This window comes from Panthera onca, chromosome B4 (genome assembly GCF_046562875.1).
Source record: "Panthera onca isolate mPanOnc1 chromosome B4, mPanOnc1 haplotype 2, whole genome shotgun sequence".
Lineage (NCBI taxonomy): Eukaryota > Metazoa > Chordata > Mammalia > Carnivora > Felidae > Panthera > Panthera onca.
This window is the reverse complement of record NC_138345.1, coordinates 130,058,977-130,078,385: the sequence shown is the minus strand read 5'-3', so window position 1 is coordinate 130,078,385 and position 19,409 is coordinate 130,058,977. Positions and strand designations below refer to the sequence as shown.

The following is a 19,409-nucleotide window of genomic DNA, read 5'->3' as shown; positions in this document are numbered from 1 at the left end:
TCACACGGCTGTGGTGAGAATTCGGTGAGGTAATGCAAATACTTGGAATAGTGCCAGGCACGGGGCCACTGAGCAAGTCAATGAGGACAGGGTGAGGCAACACAGAGGGGCGATCAGGAAATGTCTGTCTGATGAAGACACAAGGGCATTAAGATCTAGGGGAGATGCATTCCAAGCCCCAGAGAACCGCAGGTAAAAAGGTCTCCAGGCAGTAATGAACCTGGGTATGACGCAGAAAGAGAATGCTGCCAATGAGAAGACGCATTAGAAACTTGCAGCCCACAGAACACAGTGTGGGATTTTCTCCTCGGGCTAGAGGTAAGCTACTAAACAGTTGGGGAGGGGGAGGCCAGGCATGCTCCGAATTAATGTAAAGGAGGGTCATTCCAGCTGCGTGTGGACAGCGGGGTGGAGAGAAAGAGAGGCAGCAAGGGTGTCCGTTGAAAGAAGGAATGAAGGCAAGATCTGCCACCCAAGGCCAGAGACCCACTGTGCACAATGAGGCAGGACTCTCCAAACCCTCCTCCATCTGGGGACATGTTGAGGCCAAAATATGGGAAAGATGATTAAACTCTGACACGAGGAAGAGACTGCAGTAGATGGCCTGTGAACCCAAGTGAAAGAAAGAAATAAAGGGAAAGAAAGAAAAGAAATGAAATGAAATTAAGCAATTGAGCAAAAATACATCTCCTTGGGGCGCCTGGATTGCTCAGTGACTTAAGCATCCCACTCTTGATTTTGGCTCAGGTCATGATCTCATGGGTTGCGGGTTCGAATCCCGCATCAGGCTCTGCACTGACAGTGTGGAGCCTGCTTGTGAGCCTCAATCTCTCTCTCTCTCTCTCTCTCTCTCTCTGCCCCTCCCTTGCTTGTGCCCTCTCTAAATAAATAAACTTAAAAAAATGCATCTCCCTTTACATTTAAAAATGTTTTAATGTTATTTTTGAGAGAGAGAGAGAGAGAGAGAATGAGCAGGGAAGGGGCAGAGAGAGAGGGAGACACAGAATCTAAAGCAGGCTCCAGGCTCTGAGTTGTCAGCACAGAGCCTCATGCGGGGCTCGAACTCACAAACCGTGAGCTCATGACCTGAGCCAAAGTCGGACACTTAACCAACTGAGCCACCCAGGCGCCCCACCCTTTACATTTTAGAACGTATTACAATTAATATTGATCTTCCCTACACTGACACTGAGTACTTACTTATGTGCCCAGGATAATCTACTGAATTTATTTTTTCATTCAATTCTCATAAAACCCCTATCCATTCGTTCAACAATTCAACCAATATGTCTTACTGGCACTGCTCTAGGTAAGACAGACAAAACCTCTACTCTTATGGAGCTTATACGCTAGAGGCAGAGACAGAACCCAAACGAGGAAACAAAAAAATACTTCAGGGCATGATAAGAACTACAAAGAAGCAGAGTAAGAGGGTGAGGAGGGAGGAGGGAGGAGAAGCCTCTTTAGGAATGGTGGTCAGAGATCTCCTTGAAGAGAGAAGTCTGAACGGAGACGCGAATGATGAGCCAGCCACAGGCAAATCCGGGAAAGACTGTTCCAGGCGGGAGGCACAGAAAGTGCAGAGGTCCTGCTGGGATAGATAAGAGGTGGATGTACTTAAGGCACAGAAAGATCATGGTACCTATAGCCGAGTCAGTATAGAAGGCAGGATGTAAAGTTGGAAGGTAAGCAGGGACCAGACAGGCCACAGGAAGACATTCATGTTTCAACTCTAAGCACATATGGGAAGGGGTGCCTGGGTGGCTCAGTTGGTTGAGCGTCCGACTTTGGTTCAGGTCATGATCTCACAGTTCGTGGGTTCGAGCCCCACATCGGGCTCTGGGCTGACAGCTCAGAGCCTGGAGCCTGCTTCAGATTCTGTGTCTCCCTCTCTCTCTCTCTCTCCCTCAAAAATAAATAAACATTAAAAATTAAAAAAACAAAACAAAACATGGGAAGCTGCTAGAAGACTGAGCGATTGCTTTGGGCACCATGTGGAGAAGGAGCCCAGAGGAGCAGGAAGTGGACGCTGGTAGTCTGAGCATGAGCCTGGATACATTGGGGCAAAGTGGTAGCACTCATGCTGGATTTTGAAAACAGAATCAAGAGGACTTGGTAAAGGACCAAATGTGGGAATGTGGTGGGAAACGGAAAAGGAATTACCAATGAGGACTACAAGGTTTCGGCTGAACACCATTACCTGGGTGCCATCAATAAAAATTAGGAAAACTGGAACAGGAGCAGATTGGGAGAAAAGTTATAGAAACAAACAAGGCTATTAATATTTTTTACTATTTTGAGAGAGAGAGAGAGAGAGAGAGAGAGCATGCGTGCACATGAGAGAGAAAAGGGGCAGAAACAGGGATGGAGAGAATCACAAGTAGGCTCCCCGCTGTCAGCGAGGAGCCTGACTGGGGGCTTGATCCCACAAACCGTTGAGATCATGACCTGAGCAAAAAACTAGAGTGGGACGCTTAACCAACTGAGCCACCCATGTGCCCCAACAGCTGTTAGTATTTTCAGTTCACAGATGAGTAAGCAGCTTCAGAGAGAGATCGAAGAGCCTGTCCCAAGTTCACGTAAGTGGAATTACTGTTCTCACATGAATGTATTTTTACCCTCATTGCACCCAATATAATTTTATTACCTCTAACTTACAGATAAGGAAACTGAGCCCAGAGATGAGAAGCCTACACAGCTTGCAAGTAGCAGCAGAGCCAAGCAGATATCAGATCTAACAATAGATACATTTTCCGACAGAAGAGACACGCTGGGAGGAATCCCAGACCAGGTAGAAAAGGACGTGAGGTTTGAATAAAAGCACGTCCTCGGATCCTCTTTCAATGCTTTGAAATCCCCCAATAAGATTTCAGGACAAACTCCGGAGACCCGATAGTCATTGAAAGGACAGCACGGTTGCCCTTCGTAGCAAAGCGGTCGCCACTTCAGAATCACAATCGCTAAGCTGCTGATTCCCGGCCTCCAGCTTAGACATAGTTAAATAACCCGTCCAGGGAAGTGAGACCCGCAGTCTCCATCCTACACTTCGGCGCCCCAGAAATCTTTGCCCTACAAAATTTGAGAACCGTGGAGTGTGGCTTGAATCCTGGCGGCCGCCCTCTACACTAGCAATATAACCTCCCCCTCTGGGCCTGTTACCGAGACTAAAAGGCGGGGGGCGGGGGTGGTACAGGGGGCGGGGGTAGGGGATGGTAACTATAACCTCTGCCCCGACTCTCGACCTGCCCCCAGCTGTGAGACTCGAGCCACACGACTAGCTGGAGACGACCGGAGCCCCCGTCACGGTGCGATACAGAGGGGCCGAAGCGTCCGCGAAACACGGGGGGGACACAGAAGGGCGGTCACCGCTGCCCGCCCCCAGCCTCCACTGCCGGGCAGCCACGTTTCAATAATTCGCAACGCCCTCTCGGGGCCTCGCCGGAGGCGCCCGTGACGTAATTGTAAACACACCTCCGGCGTCTCGGCTCCTCAGAGACCCATCGGGCCACCTAGCAGAGAGTTGTGACGAACTTCCGGGTCTGCCGTCGCTTTACGACTCGTGCGTTCCGCCCTTGAGTCCGGAGGAAGCAAGAACGCAGTTTACGACAGCGTCGATTGTGTTTACGGCGCCGGCCGCTGCGCGCGCATCTTCTCTCCTTTTCCCTCTCTGTTCTTCCGAGGGCTGCTGGGTGTGTGGTCTTCGGCCTGGACCATCTCTTGCCATCGGGGCCGCCCGAGGCCTTTACAGGTGAGTGGAGTGTCCCTTAAGGTTCTCCGTATCTCTGGAGCCGGTTTGGGCTGGGCGCAGCCTTCGGGGGCCTTCCGGAAGAGGCCTCTCGTACGTCTCTGGCCACTTCTGCTCAGCTGGGCGGGGCACGAATCCGCCTTTCGGGGACCCCAGGCCCGACACACTTAGGGATGCGGGGCACGGCCTTATGGGTAAGGTTCTCTGACCTTGGGCTCCGCTTTGCGGCCACGGGCTGAGCGACCTTGATAATACCACGTAACCCCTTTGGGTCTCAGGGTCTTTTCAAAGCGATCAGAGGCTCTCTGAGCTGCCGTGGAAGGAGGTACTGACTGTACCAAGCTGAGCAGTGTTCGATCCTGCTCTGAGGAGTCCGCAGTCCGAAGGTTTTCTTTCCTTTTCTGTGAAATGGAAGGCTGTGGTGGAGCAGGTGTGATCTCTGATTTGAAACTCTCCCCCCAGGGACTGATGGCATATGATCTGTGGTGGCCACGGTAATCTGCACAATACCGTGCCCTGCCAGCCATGGGCCCCTTCTGACTGCCCTGTGGTGGCCTCCCCACCCTGTCCCTGTAGCCAGTACAGCTGTCACTTCGATATAACAGAGTGGCTCTTCCTGCTTCTGGTTCTGTTCTGCTCACTCTTATTTTGAATGGGTTGAAGCCAGGGGACTTCCTCCCCCTGGAGAAATGTATGCCAAGCCTTGGATCTGTTTCCTTCTTGAGCTGTGAGAGAGGACTCGATTTCTTAAACGTTTTGAGACATCATTACTGGGTTACTAGGTATAGTCTAAATCCCCATTTTTTTCGGGGTGCCTGGGTGGCTCAGTTGGTTGAACATCGAACTTCCGCTCAGGTCATGATCTCACACCCGGTGAGTGCGAGCCCTGCGTCGGGCTCTGTGCTGACAGCTCGGAGCCTGGAGCCTGCTTCAGATTCTGTGTCTCCCTCTCTCTCTGCTCCTGCCCCACTCATGCTCTCTCTCTCTCAAAAATAAAACATTGTAAAAAGTAACACCCCATGTTTTCTCAGCCTGCTGCCCAGCTATAACGTAATGGCAAGAATGTTGGACTTGGTGCAGACAACCCTGGAAATCAAGTCTGTTTTTGAAACAATGGACAGATCGACAGCTGAGCTGCAAATTTTTAATTTAGCATAGTGTCTGACATTGTAGGAGCTCCATAAATACGTATTTTAGCGTGAATTGTCTTGAAACTGCCACGCCTGCCCTCAGTCCCCTTTCTGTAGTGTAGCTTAAGCTTAGAGTTGAAGGACGAAGGTCCCTGTTGCTGTCACCCAGGTGTCACTTCTGGAGGAAGCCTGAATCTCTCCCCGTCATGGGACACTGAGAACTTACGAAGGGCACTGTGCCTGTGTGCTTTGATGGCTGCCTCCAGAAATACTCGTGTGGTGAATGTTCCTCTGGGAGCTCACCTGAGGATTATGATGGATGATGAGGTTTTTGATAGAAACCGTCAGGCAGAGATGTGCTCTGTAGCCCCTGGCTTTTTCTCTCTCGAGAGGAGCTGTAGCCTCACACAGAGTGTGAATTCCAGCCAGACTGCTTCGGTTCAGATTTTTTCGTCAACTAGCATTGCAGATTTGAACAACTTCTTAGCTTCTCTGTGCCTCAATTTTCTTACCTGAAGAGTGGGGATGATCTAGCCGCTACGCCAGGATCGTTGGGAGGATTTACGGAATTGGTGCAGAGTAAACACTAAGAACAGTACCTGGTACTCGTATCATTATGAACATGTGATGATTGGCCACTTCTACGACCTAAGGTTCATGGTAACGTCAGCTTTCTGACAGGCTCTGTCCACTTGCTCTGCGTGAGGGTTTGCATTGATGGCAGAAAATTGGGAGAACGAGAAAGAAAAGTTGAATAGCGGGATATACTTACAGACTCTTTCCCGGCACTCTCTGTAAATGTATTTTTGCAAGTCTAAGTAGTAATGGTGTGGCATTTTACAGCGAAGGCATTTTCATATGCGTAACTATTAAGTCTTTGACCCTGGTCTTGTGGTATGAATTAGACAAGGGTCTCACTCACTTTACAGATGAAAAAACTGAGGCTTAGGGACGCTACGGATTGTTTGCCTTGGTGAAGGTGTTTCTGGAAACTAGATCGTGGTTATTACGCTTGAGAAAAGGTTACTGCATTCCATCAAATCTAAGACCCCGCTGAGTTTAAGAAGCACCACTGTCATATGTAGACTAAGAAAGAAAAACTGCCATTAAGGTGAGACAGTCCATCAAGCAGAAGATGCAGCCTTATTTCAAAGATATTATAGTGGAAAAAGTGGGTGTCACAAGCAGCACAATATGGTAAATGAGTCTTCGTATTTGTCCTCTGAGTTTGAAGTACTCACAGTATTATCTGTGACTGTTCCATTTTGTGTGTCGCTTTTCTAATTTTATCATTCTGTCTTAGCTTACCTCGAATGGAAGGCTTTTTGTGCTTGGAGGCCTTTCTTCACAAAGCTCCTCACATTATTTGTATCTTTAAGATTCTAGAAGATGGCAAAGTTCATGACACCTGTGATCCAGGACAACCCCTCGGGTTGGGGTCCCTGTGCGGTTCCTGAGCAGTTTCGGGATATGCCCTACCAGCCGTTCAGCAAAGGAGATCGACTAGGAAAGGTACTTGGCCCGTCAGTGACGGTGACTCTTTCGAGCCGTGACCGCTGTCATCCGTTAGATCGTTTCGATTTTATTCTCTCAAAAGAATTTTAACTCCCGTGCTCCTCACGGAGACGCTGGCTGGGAACAGCTATAGTGTCTGGGTCCTTCCAGTAGTCACGGGAGAGCTGAGCACTTGGCAGAGGCATCGTGAGCCAGTCCTTACACTTTCCCAGACTGCGTCTTCGCGTACAGGGGCTTCTGGGTCAGCAGAAACTTGCCTGATTGACCTGCGTGCTCTGTCTTCTCTTGTTGCCTCACAGGTTGCAGACTGGACAGGTGCCACATATCAAGATAAGAGGTACACGAGTAAGTGTTCAACTGACCGCCCAGATCAAGGCCTTGGGAGGATTGTTACTTTTTCCGGTGACCTCCATCCAAAAACATTCCAGGATGGGAACAAAATGCTAACGATAACACATAGTTTTTAGGGGCAGGATCTGAACTGTAGACAATAACCACATACATTTTTTTGAAACGGTCCCAAAACTAAAGACTGGTCATTAAAGAGGTTTAACCTGTTATAGTGGGATTTTTTTTCCTTCCACGTTTAGGGAGCCATACACCCTTTCGCAGATCTGTTGAACTCCTTCCCATTTGGTACCCTAGTGCCTGGGATTTACCGAACCTGTGAAGCCCATCGGTGGACTCCAGGTCTACAACCCCTGATTTTAAGATCTTGTTACAGTAGATGGGTTGGTGGTGTTGGTGTTGTCGTCTCGTTTTTTCCTGTGCCAGTTGAGATTGTTGGAAGTGGCTTAGTTGCAGTGAGTACCCAGTTAGGATGATCTGAGGCTAGGGCCAACAGTAAAGTATATCATAACCCATTAGACCTGTCTGCTTGGGGTACCAGATGATGTAAGTGGTTGCATATTTGCATAACGCATGCCCCATATTTGCCCTTTCTGGAGTAGTAAACCTTAATTCCGGTCCTCATAGAGTAAGGCAGGGTGTGAAATGGGCTTAAGGAACTCAAACTCTGTCTTGACTTAGAAAGTTCTTTAGACCAGAGCTTTCCAGACTGGAATGTGCACAAGAATCACCTGGGGATCTTCTGAAAACATTGATTCTGACATAGTGGGGCTGGGCGGAGTCCATCAACGTGCACTTCCGTTAAGGGTCCTGAGAGCACACTCGAAATAGCAGGGCTTTAGGGGCGCCTGGGTGGCCCAGTCGGTTAAGCATCCGACATCAGCTCCGGTCATGATCTCACGGTGCGTGAGTTCAAGCCCCACGTCGGGCTCAGTGCTGACAGCTCAGAGCCTGCTTCGGATTCTGTGTCTCTGTCTCTCTCTGCCCCTTTCCCAGTTGTGCTCTGTCTCTCAAAAATAACTAAAAACGTTTAAAAAAAAAAAAAAGTTTTAAAAGAACTAGCAGGGCTTTAGAAGAGCAGGCGTGCAGAGTCTGTAGGTAGTATCTGTTACACGTCGTCCCCTTTGCCTGCAGATAAGTACTCCTCTCAGTTTGGTGGTGGAAGTCAGTATGCTTATTTCCACGAGGAGGATGAAACCAGTTTCCAGCTGGTGGACACAGCACGCACACAGAAAACCGCCTACCAGCGGAATCGGATGCGATTTGCCCAGGTAGGCCAAGAGCCGGCAATCTCACCGTCTTGGGGCCATTATCCGTGGCTGCCACCTGCTAAAAGTGCTTCCTTGCACATAGTGACGGGAGGAAAGTGTGTTCTCCTAGGTCTTCCAGTGACTCCCAAGTAGCTGACCAGTGACACGTTGCACTAAAGTAAACGTGGGCTGGGTCCAGAGATGGTCTAAATAGTTTAGCTTTCTGCTGACCAGTGGCCAGGACCTCATGCCTCTGTGCTGAGAGTGGGTTGTTTGTGCCAGGTGAAAAGATGCCTGATGCCTCATTTAATTGCTGCGTGCAGGCTTTATTAAGTAGATGGTCTGGTCGGGCTGCATCTTCCTAGGTATAAAGAGGCAAACTACAACTCTGACAAGGGCCCATAAACCTACTTCAATAAAAAATGTGTGAACGTCTAAGCCAATTCCAAGTACAGACTTACCCCTGGGCACTCCCTGCTGTTGGTCAGATCCCCAAGGTTTTAGCGTGGCTGTTTTTTCTTGATTCCCAGCGGAACCTCCGCAGAGACAAAGATCGACGGAACATGTTGCAATTCAACCTGCAGACCCTGCCTAAGAGCGCCAAGCAGAAGGAGAGGTGAGGTTTCCCACATCCTCCTGGATTGAGTTGTTCTTCCGGGACCGACCGTGCTCTGAAATCACTAGGCCAACGGTGGTCTTCCCCGTCACTGCCAAACAAGCAAAAATTCCTTCCTGAAGGCCGTTAAGCCGCTGGTGTAGCCTGGCCTCATTCTCCAAGGGCCAGTTCTTGGCAGACAGCATGGTGGGAAGGTCCCTGGCAGTGGGCATGTGCACTGGCCGGAAGCGAGGGTAGGTAAGAGGAGCTGTGGGGCCCAGCTAGGCTCAGCTCTGCTGTGGCACAGGTCACGCTGGGCCCTGTGAGCTGTGCGGTGCGGCGGCCACACCCAGGCTGGTGCTGCCATCGGACCGTCCATAGGGCGAGTAAAACCCAGCTGGTGGGTGCTGGGGGGCAGTATGCCTCCTGTAGCACTCTTAAGGTCTCCTCTTTTTCACGAAGTCCGTGTTTTCTTAGTTCAGACAAGTCACTAATGATGCTGAGGTTCAGCCGAAGAGAATGGCAGCTTTTCTGCCTTTTGAAAAGCCAGTGACTCACAGATCTGCACCAACAGCACAGTCTTCTTGTCTTTCTAGAGAACGCATACGACTGCAGAAAAAATTTCAGAAACAGTTTGGAGTGAGGCAGAAATGGGACCAGAAGTCACAGGTAGTGTATCCACACCAGAGTTCTGTCTAGAAATTCAGTTTCGCGTATGTGTTTGGTTTTGTAACTGCTTTATTGAAACATAATTCACATATCACACCATCCACTCATTGAAAGTGTACAAGTCAGTGGCTCTTGGTATATTCACACATACGCGCCAGTCAGTTTCAGAACGTTTGAATCATTGTGAAAACAACACATACCCTTGGGCAGCCGGCCCTGGTTCTCCCCAGCCCTTGGCTGCCACCGGTCTTTTCTGTCTCTGGATGTGCCTCTTCTGGACATTTCACATAAACAGAATCCTACGACGTGTGGTCTTCTGTGTAGCTCCTTTCACAGTTCATCCCTGTCGTGGCGTGTGTCGGCACATTGCTGAATTTGTTGTGTGGACACACTGCGTTTTTGTGGCTGGTTTTTTGGTTGTTGTTTTTTTTTTTTTTTTTAACGTTATTTATTTTTGAGAGAGACAAGGAGACACAACTTGAAGCAGGCTCCAGGCTCTGAGCTGTCAGCACAGAGCCCGATGCCGGGCTTGGACACACAAAAGGCAAGATCATGACCTGAACTAAAGTCGGAAGCTTAACCGACTGAGCCACCCGGGTGCCCCCACGCTGCGTTTTGTGTACGCGTTCACCAGTACATGGCCGTCCGGGTGGTTTCCACCTGTTGCTATTATGAAAAACGCTGCCGTGAACGTTCGCATACAAATGCTCGTGTGGACACTGTGATAATGGAAGAACACGTGAGGGCAAGTGAGGAGCTCCAGATTGCAGCGGTTAGATTTTGCCGGATGTGATGTTTCTATGTTAAGGGTAAATAGCTGACGTCCAGAGAGAAATAAAAGAAGCTGCCACGGCTTCTTTAGGAAGAACCCATACATACGTACATTCCCTGGGCGCCGGCATTACGTGGGAGTCAAGTTCCGGGTTGTTTTTGACCCCTTGACTTCTTCGGTACCCTTCGAGATTGTAAACTCTGAATTCGGGGTCAGGGATTCCGGCTCCTACAGCACCCAGCACGTGGTAAACGTTCTGGACACGTTTATTGGCTAAAAGCCCTTCGTGCTGCTAAGCTGCCTTTTGCTTATGCCTCGCACCGGCTGTAACTCTCTTCCCTCCCCTGGTTTTGCACCGCAGAAACCCCGAGACTCTTCAGTGGAAGTCCGTAGTGACTGGGAGGTGAAAGAGGAAATGGACTTTCCTCAGTTAATGAAGATGCGCTACTTGGAAGTGTCAGAGCCTCAGGACATGTAAGTGGCGCCTTTCGCTACCTTCCGCCATGCACTCGCGTGGACCGGCTGCAGTGAATGTTTTCTCAAGCCTTAGTGTTTCCAGAAAGGATTGGCAGGCGCTTAAATACATTGTATAAGATTAACAGACACTTTTTTATTTTTTTTTTAAGTTTATTTTATTTTGAGAGAGAGCACAAGCAGGGAAAGGGCAGAAAGAGAGAGAGAGAAACCCAAGCAGGTTCCACACTGCCAGCGCGGAGCCCGATGTGAGGCTCGAACTCATGAACAGTGAGATCACGACCTGAGCCCAGATCATGACCTGAGCCGAAATCGAGAGTCAGACACCAGGCGCCCAACAGATACATTTTTTAAAACTCAGGGCCAAGAGGGGACCAGCAGAGAGTTCCCTGAAGTTAAACTTGAGATTTCTTTCCGCTTCCTGACCTCACGAGCAAAAGAGAAATTTAAGTTACGTAGCTCTTTCCGCAGGACGAGAAAGACCACAGGTCGTCCGCAGGAAAGCTTTTCCCGATGTTTCAAAGAGCTGCTTACCTGAAGCAGATTCAAACAAACAGCTGATCTCCTTCCCATTTGCTTTGCGTGTCTTCCCCGCCTGCCCTCAGTGAGTGCTGTGGGGCCCTGGAATACTATGACAAGGCCTTTGACCGCATCACCACGAGGAGTGAGAAGCCGCTGCGGAGCATCAAGCGCATCTTCCACACCGTCACCACCACGGACGACCCGGTCATCCGAAAGGTGGGCGCCCCCTTCCGCCGCTCGCCACCCCCCTGTGTGGGGAGTGCCGCCGGCCTCTACAGCTGAGGCCTCGGGAGGAACAGAGCCCGCGGGGACCTACGTGAATCATCTGAGCCTTGGAAAGCCCTTTATTTTATTTTTTATTTACTTTTATTTTATTTATTTTTTTTTTTAACGTTTATTTATTTTTGAGACAGAGACAGCATGAACGGGGGAGGGTCAGAGAGAGAGGGAGACACAGAATCTGAATCAGGCTCCAGGCTTTGAGCTGTCAGCACAGAGCCTGACGTGGGGCTCGAACCCACGAACCGTGAGATCATGACCTGAGCCGAAATCAGACGCTTAACCGACTGAGCCACCCAGGCACCCCCAGTTGCCATGTTTTTAGTTCTGCTTTTATTTATTTATTTATTTAATGTTTATTTATTTTTGAGAGAGACAGAGACAGAATGCGAGTGGGTTAGGAGCAGAGAGAGAGGGAGACACAGAATCTGAAACAGGCTCCAGGCTCTGAACTGTCAGCACAGAGCCTGACGTGGGGCTTGAACTCACGGACCGTGAGATCATGACCTGAGCCAAAGTCGGCCGCTTAACCGACTGAGCCACCCAGGCGCCCCTCCGAAAGCCCTTTAGATGCGACGCTCCTGAATCAGACAGGATTAGGTGGAAGTACGGGCCCCTTGCTGGTTAGCCCCTGATGCTGGTAATAGAGCAGAGCCGGGCCCGCTTCCCAGCCCTGCCGCGCTTCCTGGCACCACCCCCTCGCATCTCCTACCTCTGAAGTGGGTCGGAGGCACTTACCGCACACCATCGGGGTGAGGGGTGTGAGGTGCCATCCCGGAACACTGCGGGCGCTCAGAGAGCCGCGGGGTCCCTCGTACCTTAGGATGGGGACCGCCAGCAGGCAGACCTGCCGCACACACGCTCCTCACACGGCTAGAGGGCGCGTGCACGCGGGAGGGTGTGAGGGCCCCTTGCAAACGAGTCCTCTGTGCGAATGGGCAGTGAGACCGAAGTGTCTTCGCATCTTGCCCTCTGCCCTCTTTGCAGCTGGCAAAAACTCAGGGGAACGTGTTTGCCACCGATGCCATTCTGGCCACGCTGATGAGCTGCACCCGCTCTGTGTACTCCTGGGACATCGTTGTGCAGAGAGTCGGGTCCAAGCTCTTCTTCGACAAGAGGGACAACTCTGACTTTGGTAAGAAGCCTGTCTGGGAGCGAGGCGACAGGGTTGGGTGTTCTGAGGGCTCAGAGCAAGTCCCTGGTCCTGGAGCAGGACTGGGAGGTGGCTGTCTCCCCACGGGCAGTGAGAGCTATGGCCAAAGCCCTCCCCGCCCCCTGAGAGGCCTGGCAGAGGGAAGGACGGTCCCTGCTGTCCCAGCTCGAGGTGCCAGCTTCCTGAGTCCTCCCGGGACCCCAGTGCTGTGCTGGCAAGCGTTACCCGTTTGAATGGCACTTTCCTGACTTTCAGCTCTCCGTAGCACCTTTAACGTTACCTTCACTTTTTTTTAATGCTTTTTTTCTTCACTTCGGTGTGTTTATACAGGGAAAAATACATTTGCCTGTATTTCACACGACATAGACGTGTGCACGCGTGCCATGGGGGGAAACCAGGTCGCTGAGAACTAACGGCAGTGAGACAGAATGATACAATTACATTCTACGCCTGAGCCTTGGGGCCCTCTCTTTGTTAAAAAGCTAACAAAATCAGACAGGCTCTTGAAGAATCCAAACAGATTGAAATGGGGTAGGCTTCTTACAGCTCGCTCGACTGTGACATTAGAGGGGATCTAAAGTTACCCGGCAGCACTCCCCACTCCCTCCCCAGCCTGCCCGCACTTGACGGAGCCATGTGAGTAGGTGGCGGGTCTTGGAAGGACAGGCCTGCATCGCTGGCCCCTCCCTGCAGTGCCCGGCACACCGTGGGCGACCCGGTTTCACGGGGGCGTGACACGCCGCCACTTTTGCAGACCTCCTGACGGTGAGTGAGACCGCCAACGAGCCCCCACAAGATGAAGGCAACTCCTTCAACTCGCCCCGCAACTTGGCCATGGAAGCGACCTACATCAACCACAACTTCTCCCAGCAGTGCTTGAGAATGGTGAGGCGGTGAGAGCGTCTGGGCATCGGCTTCTGTTTCGTCAGCTACCGTTTACTGAACGTCTGCTTTGTGGTAGGCTCCGGGGGTGTGGGACCGAGCAGGACAGACAGGGTCCCCGCCTGTCACAGAGGAGCTCCAGGCTGGGGCTTTGAGGTCAGGCTGCCTGACCAAACCTTAGATGCAGTGCTTTGGAGCTTTGGGGTGTGGGGTAGGTTTCTTGTCTGGAAAGTCAGGATACTAATAATACTTACCTTCCACTGATAGGCCGTATAGATACCTTCAGTGTCGGACAGATAATGCTGATCTATACAAATACAGCGTTTAGGTGTTGAGGATATAGCGGTACACAAAATTCCTGCCCTTAGGAGGCTGTGTTATCGTGGAGGAGGAATGACCGTAAACCTAGGTCGTGACAAACGGTGACGTGTGCTGTGGGGCAAAATGAAACAGGAGGGGCGTGGCCGCTAATTAAATGAGATACTCGAAGCTCGCCGGCAACACGTATAAGCATTCAAAATCCATCGGGGTTCATGCTTAAGGTCAGGAGGGGTAAATAGCCACCCGCCACGCAGGGAGCCCACAGCCCCCTCGAGGGCCCGGGGAGCCAGCCACGGCTGTAACTAAGCAGAGCGCAGGGTCTGGCCGATGGGCTTGGAAGCAAGTACTTGCTGTCTGGTGACGCCTTTGTTGACAGGGAAAGGAGAGATACAACTTCCCCAACCCAAACCCGTTCGTGGAGGACGACATGGACAAGAATGAAGTCGCCTCCGTCGCATACCGGTATGTCAACCCACCTGCGTGGGGTGGCTTCTCTGAAACGGGGGGTCTCCAGTGACCAGATAAGCTCCTTTGCGTTGCAGTTACCGCAGGTGGAAGCTTGGGGACGATATCGACCTTATTGTCCGTTGTGAGCATGATGGTGTCATGACCGGAGCCAACGGGGAAGTGTCCTTCATCAACATCAAGACCCTCAACGAGTGGGATTCCCGGGTAAGGCATGCTTCGTCACCCTGTCTGTAGTTCCTGCGAGCGTGTTGTCCCCGGCTGGTGTTTGCGAACCTCGGTTTCGTTTCCGCGTGCGTTACTTACAGAGCTTCCAAGATTTTTTTTGTCTTCAGAGTTTTTCTCCACCTAGTTCCTCATTGAGAAAGAGAACGTGTGTGTGTGTGTGTGTGTGTGTGTGTGTGTGTGTGTAGAACAGAACATGCTTATGGTTGAAGAACTTTTCTGCTTACTTTGCACATGGGAGCCAGTAGGAACTACCTTCTGACAGGATTCTCTCCTTCTCTATTCCACGCTGACCTCCCGTTGGCGTCTGCTCCCTGCAGGCGTCTGGTTTTGACCTCTCATCTGGGCTGGCGGGTTTCCTCTAAGCCTGGGAGCTCTTTGAGCTGTTCTTTCATTTACTGCAGCCACTACCTTCTTCAGCCTTCTGATTCCTTTTTCCAACTCCTTCACTTACTGAACTCAGAGACTGTTAGGTTAGCTAAGATTTGGCTCTTCGGGAGGCATCTTGAAAGAAATGCGCTTCCTTCATTTTTCCACTCTCTACTTCCCTCTCGTGCTGGTGCTCCGTGAGTTTTGGGCTGCTTCCCTTTCTGAAGTTGCCCAGGCTTCTGTGCCTGAACTGGCAGTGGGTGGCAGTGCTCCTGGGTGCTGCTATAGAACAAAGGGTCCTCAGAAGGAAGGATGGCTCGGGCTAAGCCAGTGTTGAACAAGGGTCTGATGAGATGGAGCCTGTGGGCCATTTCCTTCTGACTTCGTCAGAGGCACGGGATTAACATTAACTGCTGCTGATTCCCACTCCCTGGGTGTTCCTTCGCCTCCGTCAGCTGACGGAAGAGCACTCCAGAAGCATTTCTGCAGACCTAGCTCTGAGGCCAGTGGCCTCTTCTCCGACTGTCCTCCAGGCCTCCCTGTAGCGTTCAGCATCGCTGTAGCCGTGTGGCCTTGCCCTCTGTGCTGTTCCCTCACTCTAGTCCCGTACATTTCTTGGTTCCCTTCACTTGTTTTGACACCAGTGGAGCCTTCTTTCAGGGTCAGTTCCCGACGCGGCTGTTTTTGCCATAATGACTTCCTCATACAGCCTTGTATTAGTTTCCATTTGCTCCATAACAGATGACAGCAACCTAGAGGCTTAAAGTGAATCTGAAGGTTCTGGAAGAAACTTCCAAGCTCATTCTAGTTGGCAGAGTTCGGAGTTCCTTGCAGTTGTGGGACTGGGGTCCCCGTTCTCCTGCCACCGTCAGCTGGGGCCTCTCGGCTCCTAGAGGTCACCACACCCCGTGCCCTGGGGGTCATCCACATCCCGCGCCATGGGTCCCCTCCGTCTTCCAGGCAGAAACAGCATGGCAGGTTCTTCCAGTCTTCGACTTCTCTGTGTCTGGCTTATGCCCAGATTTAAGAGATTCGGGGTTAGGTGAGGCCCACCCATAGTCTCCTTAAGGGACCTTAATTACGCGTGCAGAATCCCTGACGTAGAGGGAGCGTAAGCACCGGAGCAGGGTTTCCTCATCCATACGGCCTCCACCCGCACTCGGGTAGGCGCCGTAGGGGGCCACCGTAGAACTCGGCCTACCCCAGGCCTCAGGCTTGAACTCTTAACAGTGATTCCTCACATCTCTGGCTCGGCTGTGTACCAGCTTTGGGTCTCTCCTGCTCCCTCAGGCTCGGCCTCGAATGGTCCCCGCCGCGTCCCCCTCCCCCACACAGACTCTTCAGTCACCCTGGTTTCCGACGCTGTTGATTATGCCTGTTACTGTGCATTGACTCGTCTCCTAACTGACCCTCGTGCCCTCCTCCATCCCACCCCACCCCACCCCACCCCACCCGGTTGATCTCTGCCAACTAATTCCGTCGAGCAGCACAGATTTGTGGAGAGGCCCTTAAAATGCCACAGCAAACTCGCAAGGGTAATTTTGAAGAAACACATGTGTCCAAATACTGCTCCTGAATGGTTTTGGTCTAACTACTTGAACTCTAGTAGTTGTTTTTTTTTCGCCTGTGGTTGCCATGAACCGAGACAGGCTGAGCACGTTGTGCTACGCGAACTTCCAGCAGTCACTTCACTCTGGGCCTCGAGTTCCCACGTCTCAGAAAGAGGTGACTGGGGAAGATGGTCCCTCCTTCGTGGGCACATGTATATCCACAAGGCCAGACTGACCTCCTCCCCCTCTGCAGCCTCCACCCCCCACCCAGGGCTGACCCGGCCTGTCTTTCCCTCTGTGTCTCTCAGGTCACGCCTCGCCCAGCCTCTGTCACTGGCCTCCCCTTGGTCAGCTAGCGCGTTCCCCCCACGAAGCCCTTCTTACCACACAACGCACGGCGAACCCTTGTCCCCGCCGTTCATCTGACACTCGGTCGGCTTGTGCACGCGTTGTGTCCTTGTCTAGACAAGCTCTTGTGGAGAGAGGAGTTGCCGTCTGCCGGGTGGCACGTCTCTGCCTTTACGGTGATGACAGTCCTACCAGTGATTTACGTGCAGACTCCCCCACTTGCAAGTCAAGCCCCCCGGGGAGTCCCTTCTCGGCCGGAGGAGGTTCCAGGCCTTGGGCGGTAGGAGCCCACCCTCATTCTTGTGCCCGGGCTCTCCTCCTGCAGCACTGTAACGGCGTAGACTGGCGTCAGAAGCTGGACTCCCAGCGAGGGGCTGTCATTGCCACCGAGCTAAAGAACAACAGCTACAAGTTGGCCCGATGGACCTGCTGCGCCTTGCTGGCCGGGTCGGAGTATCTCAAGCTTGGGTGAGACTCTCTCTGGGGGCCGTGAAGTCTGCCAAGAGGAGGGGTGCGCGCGGAGAGACCCGTGCCTGCCTTTCCCCCTCCCTTGGGAAGAACTGGCACTTGGCCCCAGGCATTGCTGTGTCTCAGTGCGGCCCCGCCCCCACGGCACTAACACCCCTTCCCCCCCGCCACCCCGCTAGTTACGTGTCCCGGTACCACGTGAAAGACTCCTCACGCCACGTCATCTTGGGCACCCAGCAGTTCAAGCCCAATGAGTTTGCCAGCCAGATCAACCTGAGCGTCGAGAACGCCTGGGGCATCCTGCGCTGTGTCATCGACATCTGCATGAAGCTGGAGGAGGGCAAGTACCTCATCCTGAAGGACCCCAACAAGCAGGTCATCCGCGTCTACAGCCTGCCCGACGGCACGTTCAGCTCTGACGAGGACGAGGAGGAAGAGGAGGAGGAGGAGGAGGAGGAAGAAGGTGTGTGGCAGGCCTCGTTCTGAAGCCTAGAGTGAGCTGTAGGCTGGCTAGGGCCCGAGCCTCGTGGCCACCAATCTCTCTCTGTAGCCTTGATGTAAAACTTGCTGACGGTTCCGAGACCGGACTTTGGGGCAGCCTCCAGTCTGGCACCGGGAGCTGCTTTCAGGAGCCTTTAGATCCCAGGGGTCTGAGGAGGAGAGATGGGCTCTGGGCTAGTCACGTGGGCCCAGAGCCACCTCTCCCTGCTTCACCAGAAACGCGTTGGCCCCACGAGGAACCAAAAGGCTTCAGAGTGGAGGTGGTGACAATCCTAAGCAGCTCACCAGTACGGCACGGCTCATTTCTCTAACCTTTTTGTGTCTTTCAGAGGAAGAAACTTAAACCAGACGGTGACGCGGAGCTGGAGTTTGTCCCACCGAGCCTAGAAGGGCCTTGGATGCCTAGCAGGATGCTTGTTTGCTTGCTTGCTCTCTGCAGTTGAACAGGGAGAATAAAGCGTAACTGTTCAGTCTCTTACCTTCATCACGTGCTGACATTGTGACCGGCAGCCATTCCACCCCCCTCCCCCCATAGCCCTTGGAAGAATAGGTGAGATACAGCAGTTTTCTACCTGGAGTTCATAATCACAGCTCCTTCATTTGTTCTTGAGAGATATTCGTGTCACACCGCTGTTAAAGGGTGAGCACCCTAGGTATTTTCATTCCTGGACCCCCCCCCCGACACAAACCGTTGCTGGGAGTGTCGTCAGTTGTGAGGGGCCTCCTGGAGGTCCCCCCGTAGGAGGTCCATTTCCACAGACGTGGGTGCCTGCTAGCTGTGCGCCAGACCCGTCTGTTGCCCCTGGGAGACATAACTCCCTAGTGAAAGGTAAAGCAGGGCACGGTCTTGGAAGGTCGAGGTGGGCGTGCTGTTTATGAAGAAGACTGCCCCACAAGATTCTGATGGATGTTCCAGTGGGTGATGCTCAGTGGTTTGTAAATTATTTTCAAGTTTGGTTCGGGCAGGTGACAGTCTCAAGCTGGCACCCTCAAAGCAATGTGTCATAAATCTGCCACAGATGCTTAGGGTATGCAAACTTTTTTTTTTTTTTTTTAATGTTTATTTTGACAGCAAGAGCATGCGAGCTGGGGAGGGACAGAGAATCCCAAGCAGGTTCTGCCCTGTCAGTGCAGAGCCCGACACAGGACTCAGTCCCACGAACATGAGATGACCTGAGCTGAAATGAAGAGTCAGGAGTCAGACGCTTAACCAACTGAGCCACCCGGCGTCCCTGTAAAGTTTTTATAAATGAATAGTGTTCTGTTCTGGACACTAGGAAGTAATTACCTTGCCAGGTATACTAAGCTTTCTATAAATACATCCTCTGAGCCTGAGCCCAAACTGTAATGCTGGTTGAAGTGACATCAGTGTACTGATGAGGAAACAGGCTCAGCTTTTGAGTAACCTTCCTAAAGTTACCATTTAACCAAAGTAATTGAGCCTCAGAAGGCAATGAAACATTTATTCCTGTTCACGTTAGCTAGTGCATGAAACATGCTTCCTGGGGAGTCTGTGAAATAGGCAGATTGTTAAAAGTGGTGTGACAAGTGCCATGGGCGTTCAGACCTGGGCCTGGTACTCCCCCAAACTGCCTCTTGCAACCCCATGATGCAGTCCAGCGGGATTCACTGGGGGAGGGGGGCAGGTGGAAGTTCGTTCCAGCCCTGGTCTCTGAAACCTTGGCACTGGCTTCCACACGCTTCATTTATTTTCTCTATCCCCTACCTCTGTCCATCCTGCTTGGGGCCATCAAGCTGCACTGCTTCAGTCCCGACTCCGAAACCTTCCACTGCTGCCTGTAATTCAGGGTCAGCCTACTCTCAAGGC

General features: G+C 51.9%; 1 protein-coding gene and 1 long non-coding RNA gene across 4 annotated transcripts in view; one reads left to right on the top strand and one right to left on the bottom strand.

The window, feature by feature from the left end:
* LOC145715624 (uncharacterized) overlaps nucleotides 1–3,581 on the bottom strand; it is a 90,118-nt gene extending 86,537 nt beyond the window's left edge. The window contains exon 1 of one of the 2 annotated variants that reach the window (XR_014137981.1): nucleotides 3,472–3,581. This is a non-coding gene — a long non-coding RNA (uncharacterized LOC145715624). The remainder of the gene's footprint in view (nucleotides 1–3,471) is intronic. The other variant, XR_014137980.1, reaches the window with a different exon arrangement.
* A 46-nt stretch (nucleotides 3,582–3,627) lies between these two features.
* On the top strand, nucleotides 3,628–18,065 carry EIF3D (eukaryotic translation initiation factor 3 subunit D). Of its 2 annotated transcripts, XM_081796257.1 has the most exons (16): nucleotides 3,649–3,748; nucleotides 5,805–6,072; nucleotides 6,255–6,387; nucleotides 6,690–6,735; nucleotides 7,873–8,009; nucleotides 8,519–8,604; nucleotides 9,180–9,252; nucleotides 10,386–10,498; nucleotides 11,104–11,236; nucleotides 12,287–12,434; nucleotides 13,207–13,337; nucleotides 14,032–14,117; nucleotides 14,198–14,327; nucleotides 16,938–17,080; nucleotides 17,260–17,543; nucleotides 17,911–18,065. In XM_081796257.1, exons 3-16 carry the CDS (start codon nucleotides 6,265–6,267, stop codon nucleotides 17,922–17,924), a joined length of 1,647 nt encoding a protein of 548 aa, XP_081652383.1. In that variant the 5' UTR covers nucleotides 3,649–3,748; nucleotides 5,805–6,072; nucleotides 6,255–6,264; the 3' UTR covers nucleotides 17,925–18,065. The 2 variants fall into 2 exon arrangements, with proteins under 2 accessions (XP_060512431.1, XP_081652383.1); XM_060656448.2 differs by lacking the exon at nucleotides 5,805–6,072 and having other exon boundaries at nucleotides 3,628–3,748.
* Nucleotides 18,066–19,409: the final 1,344 nt, after the last annotated feature.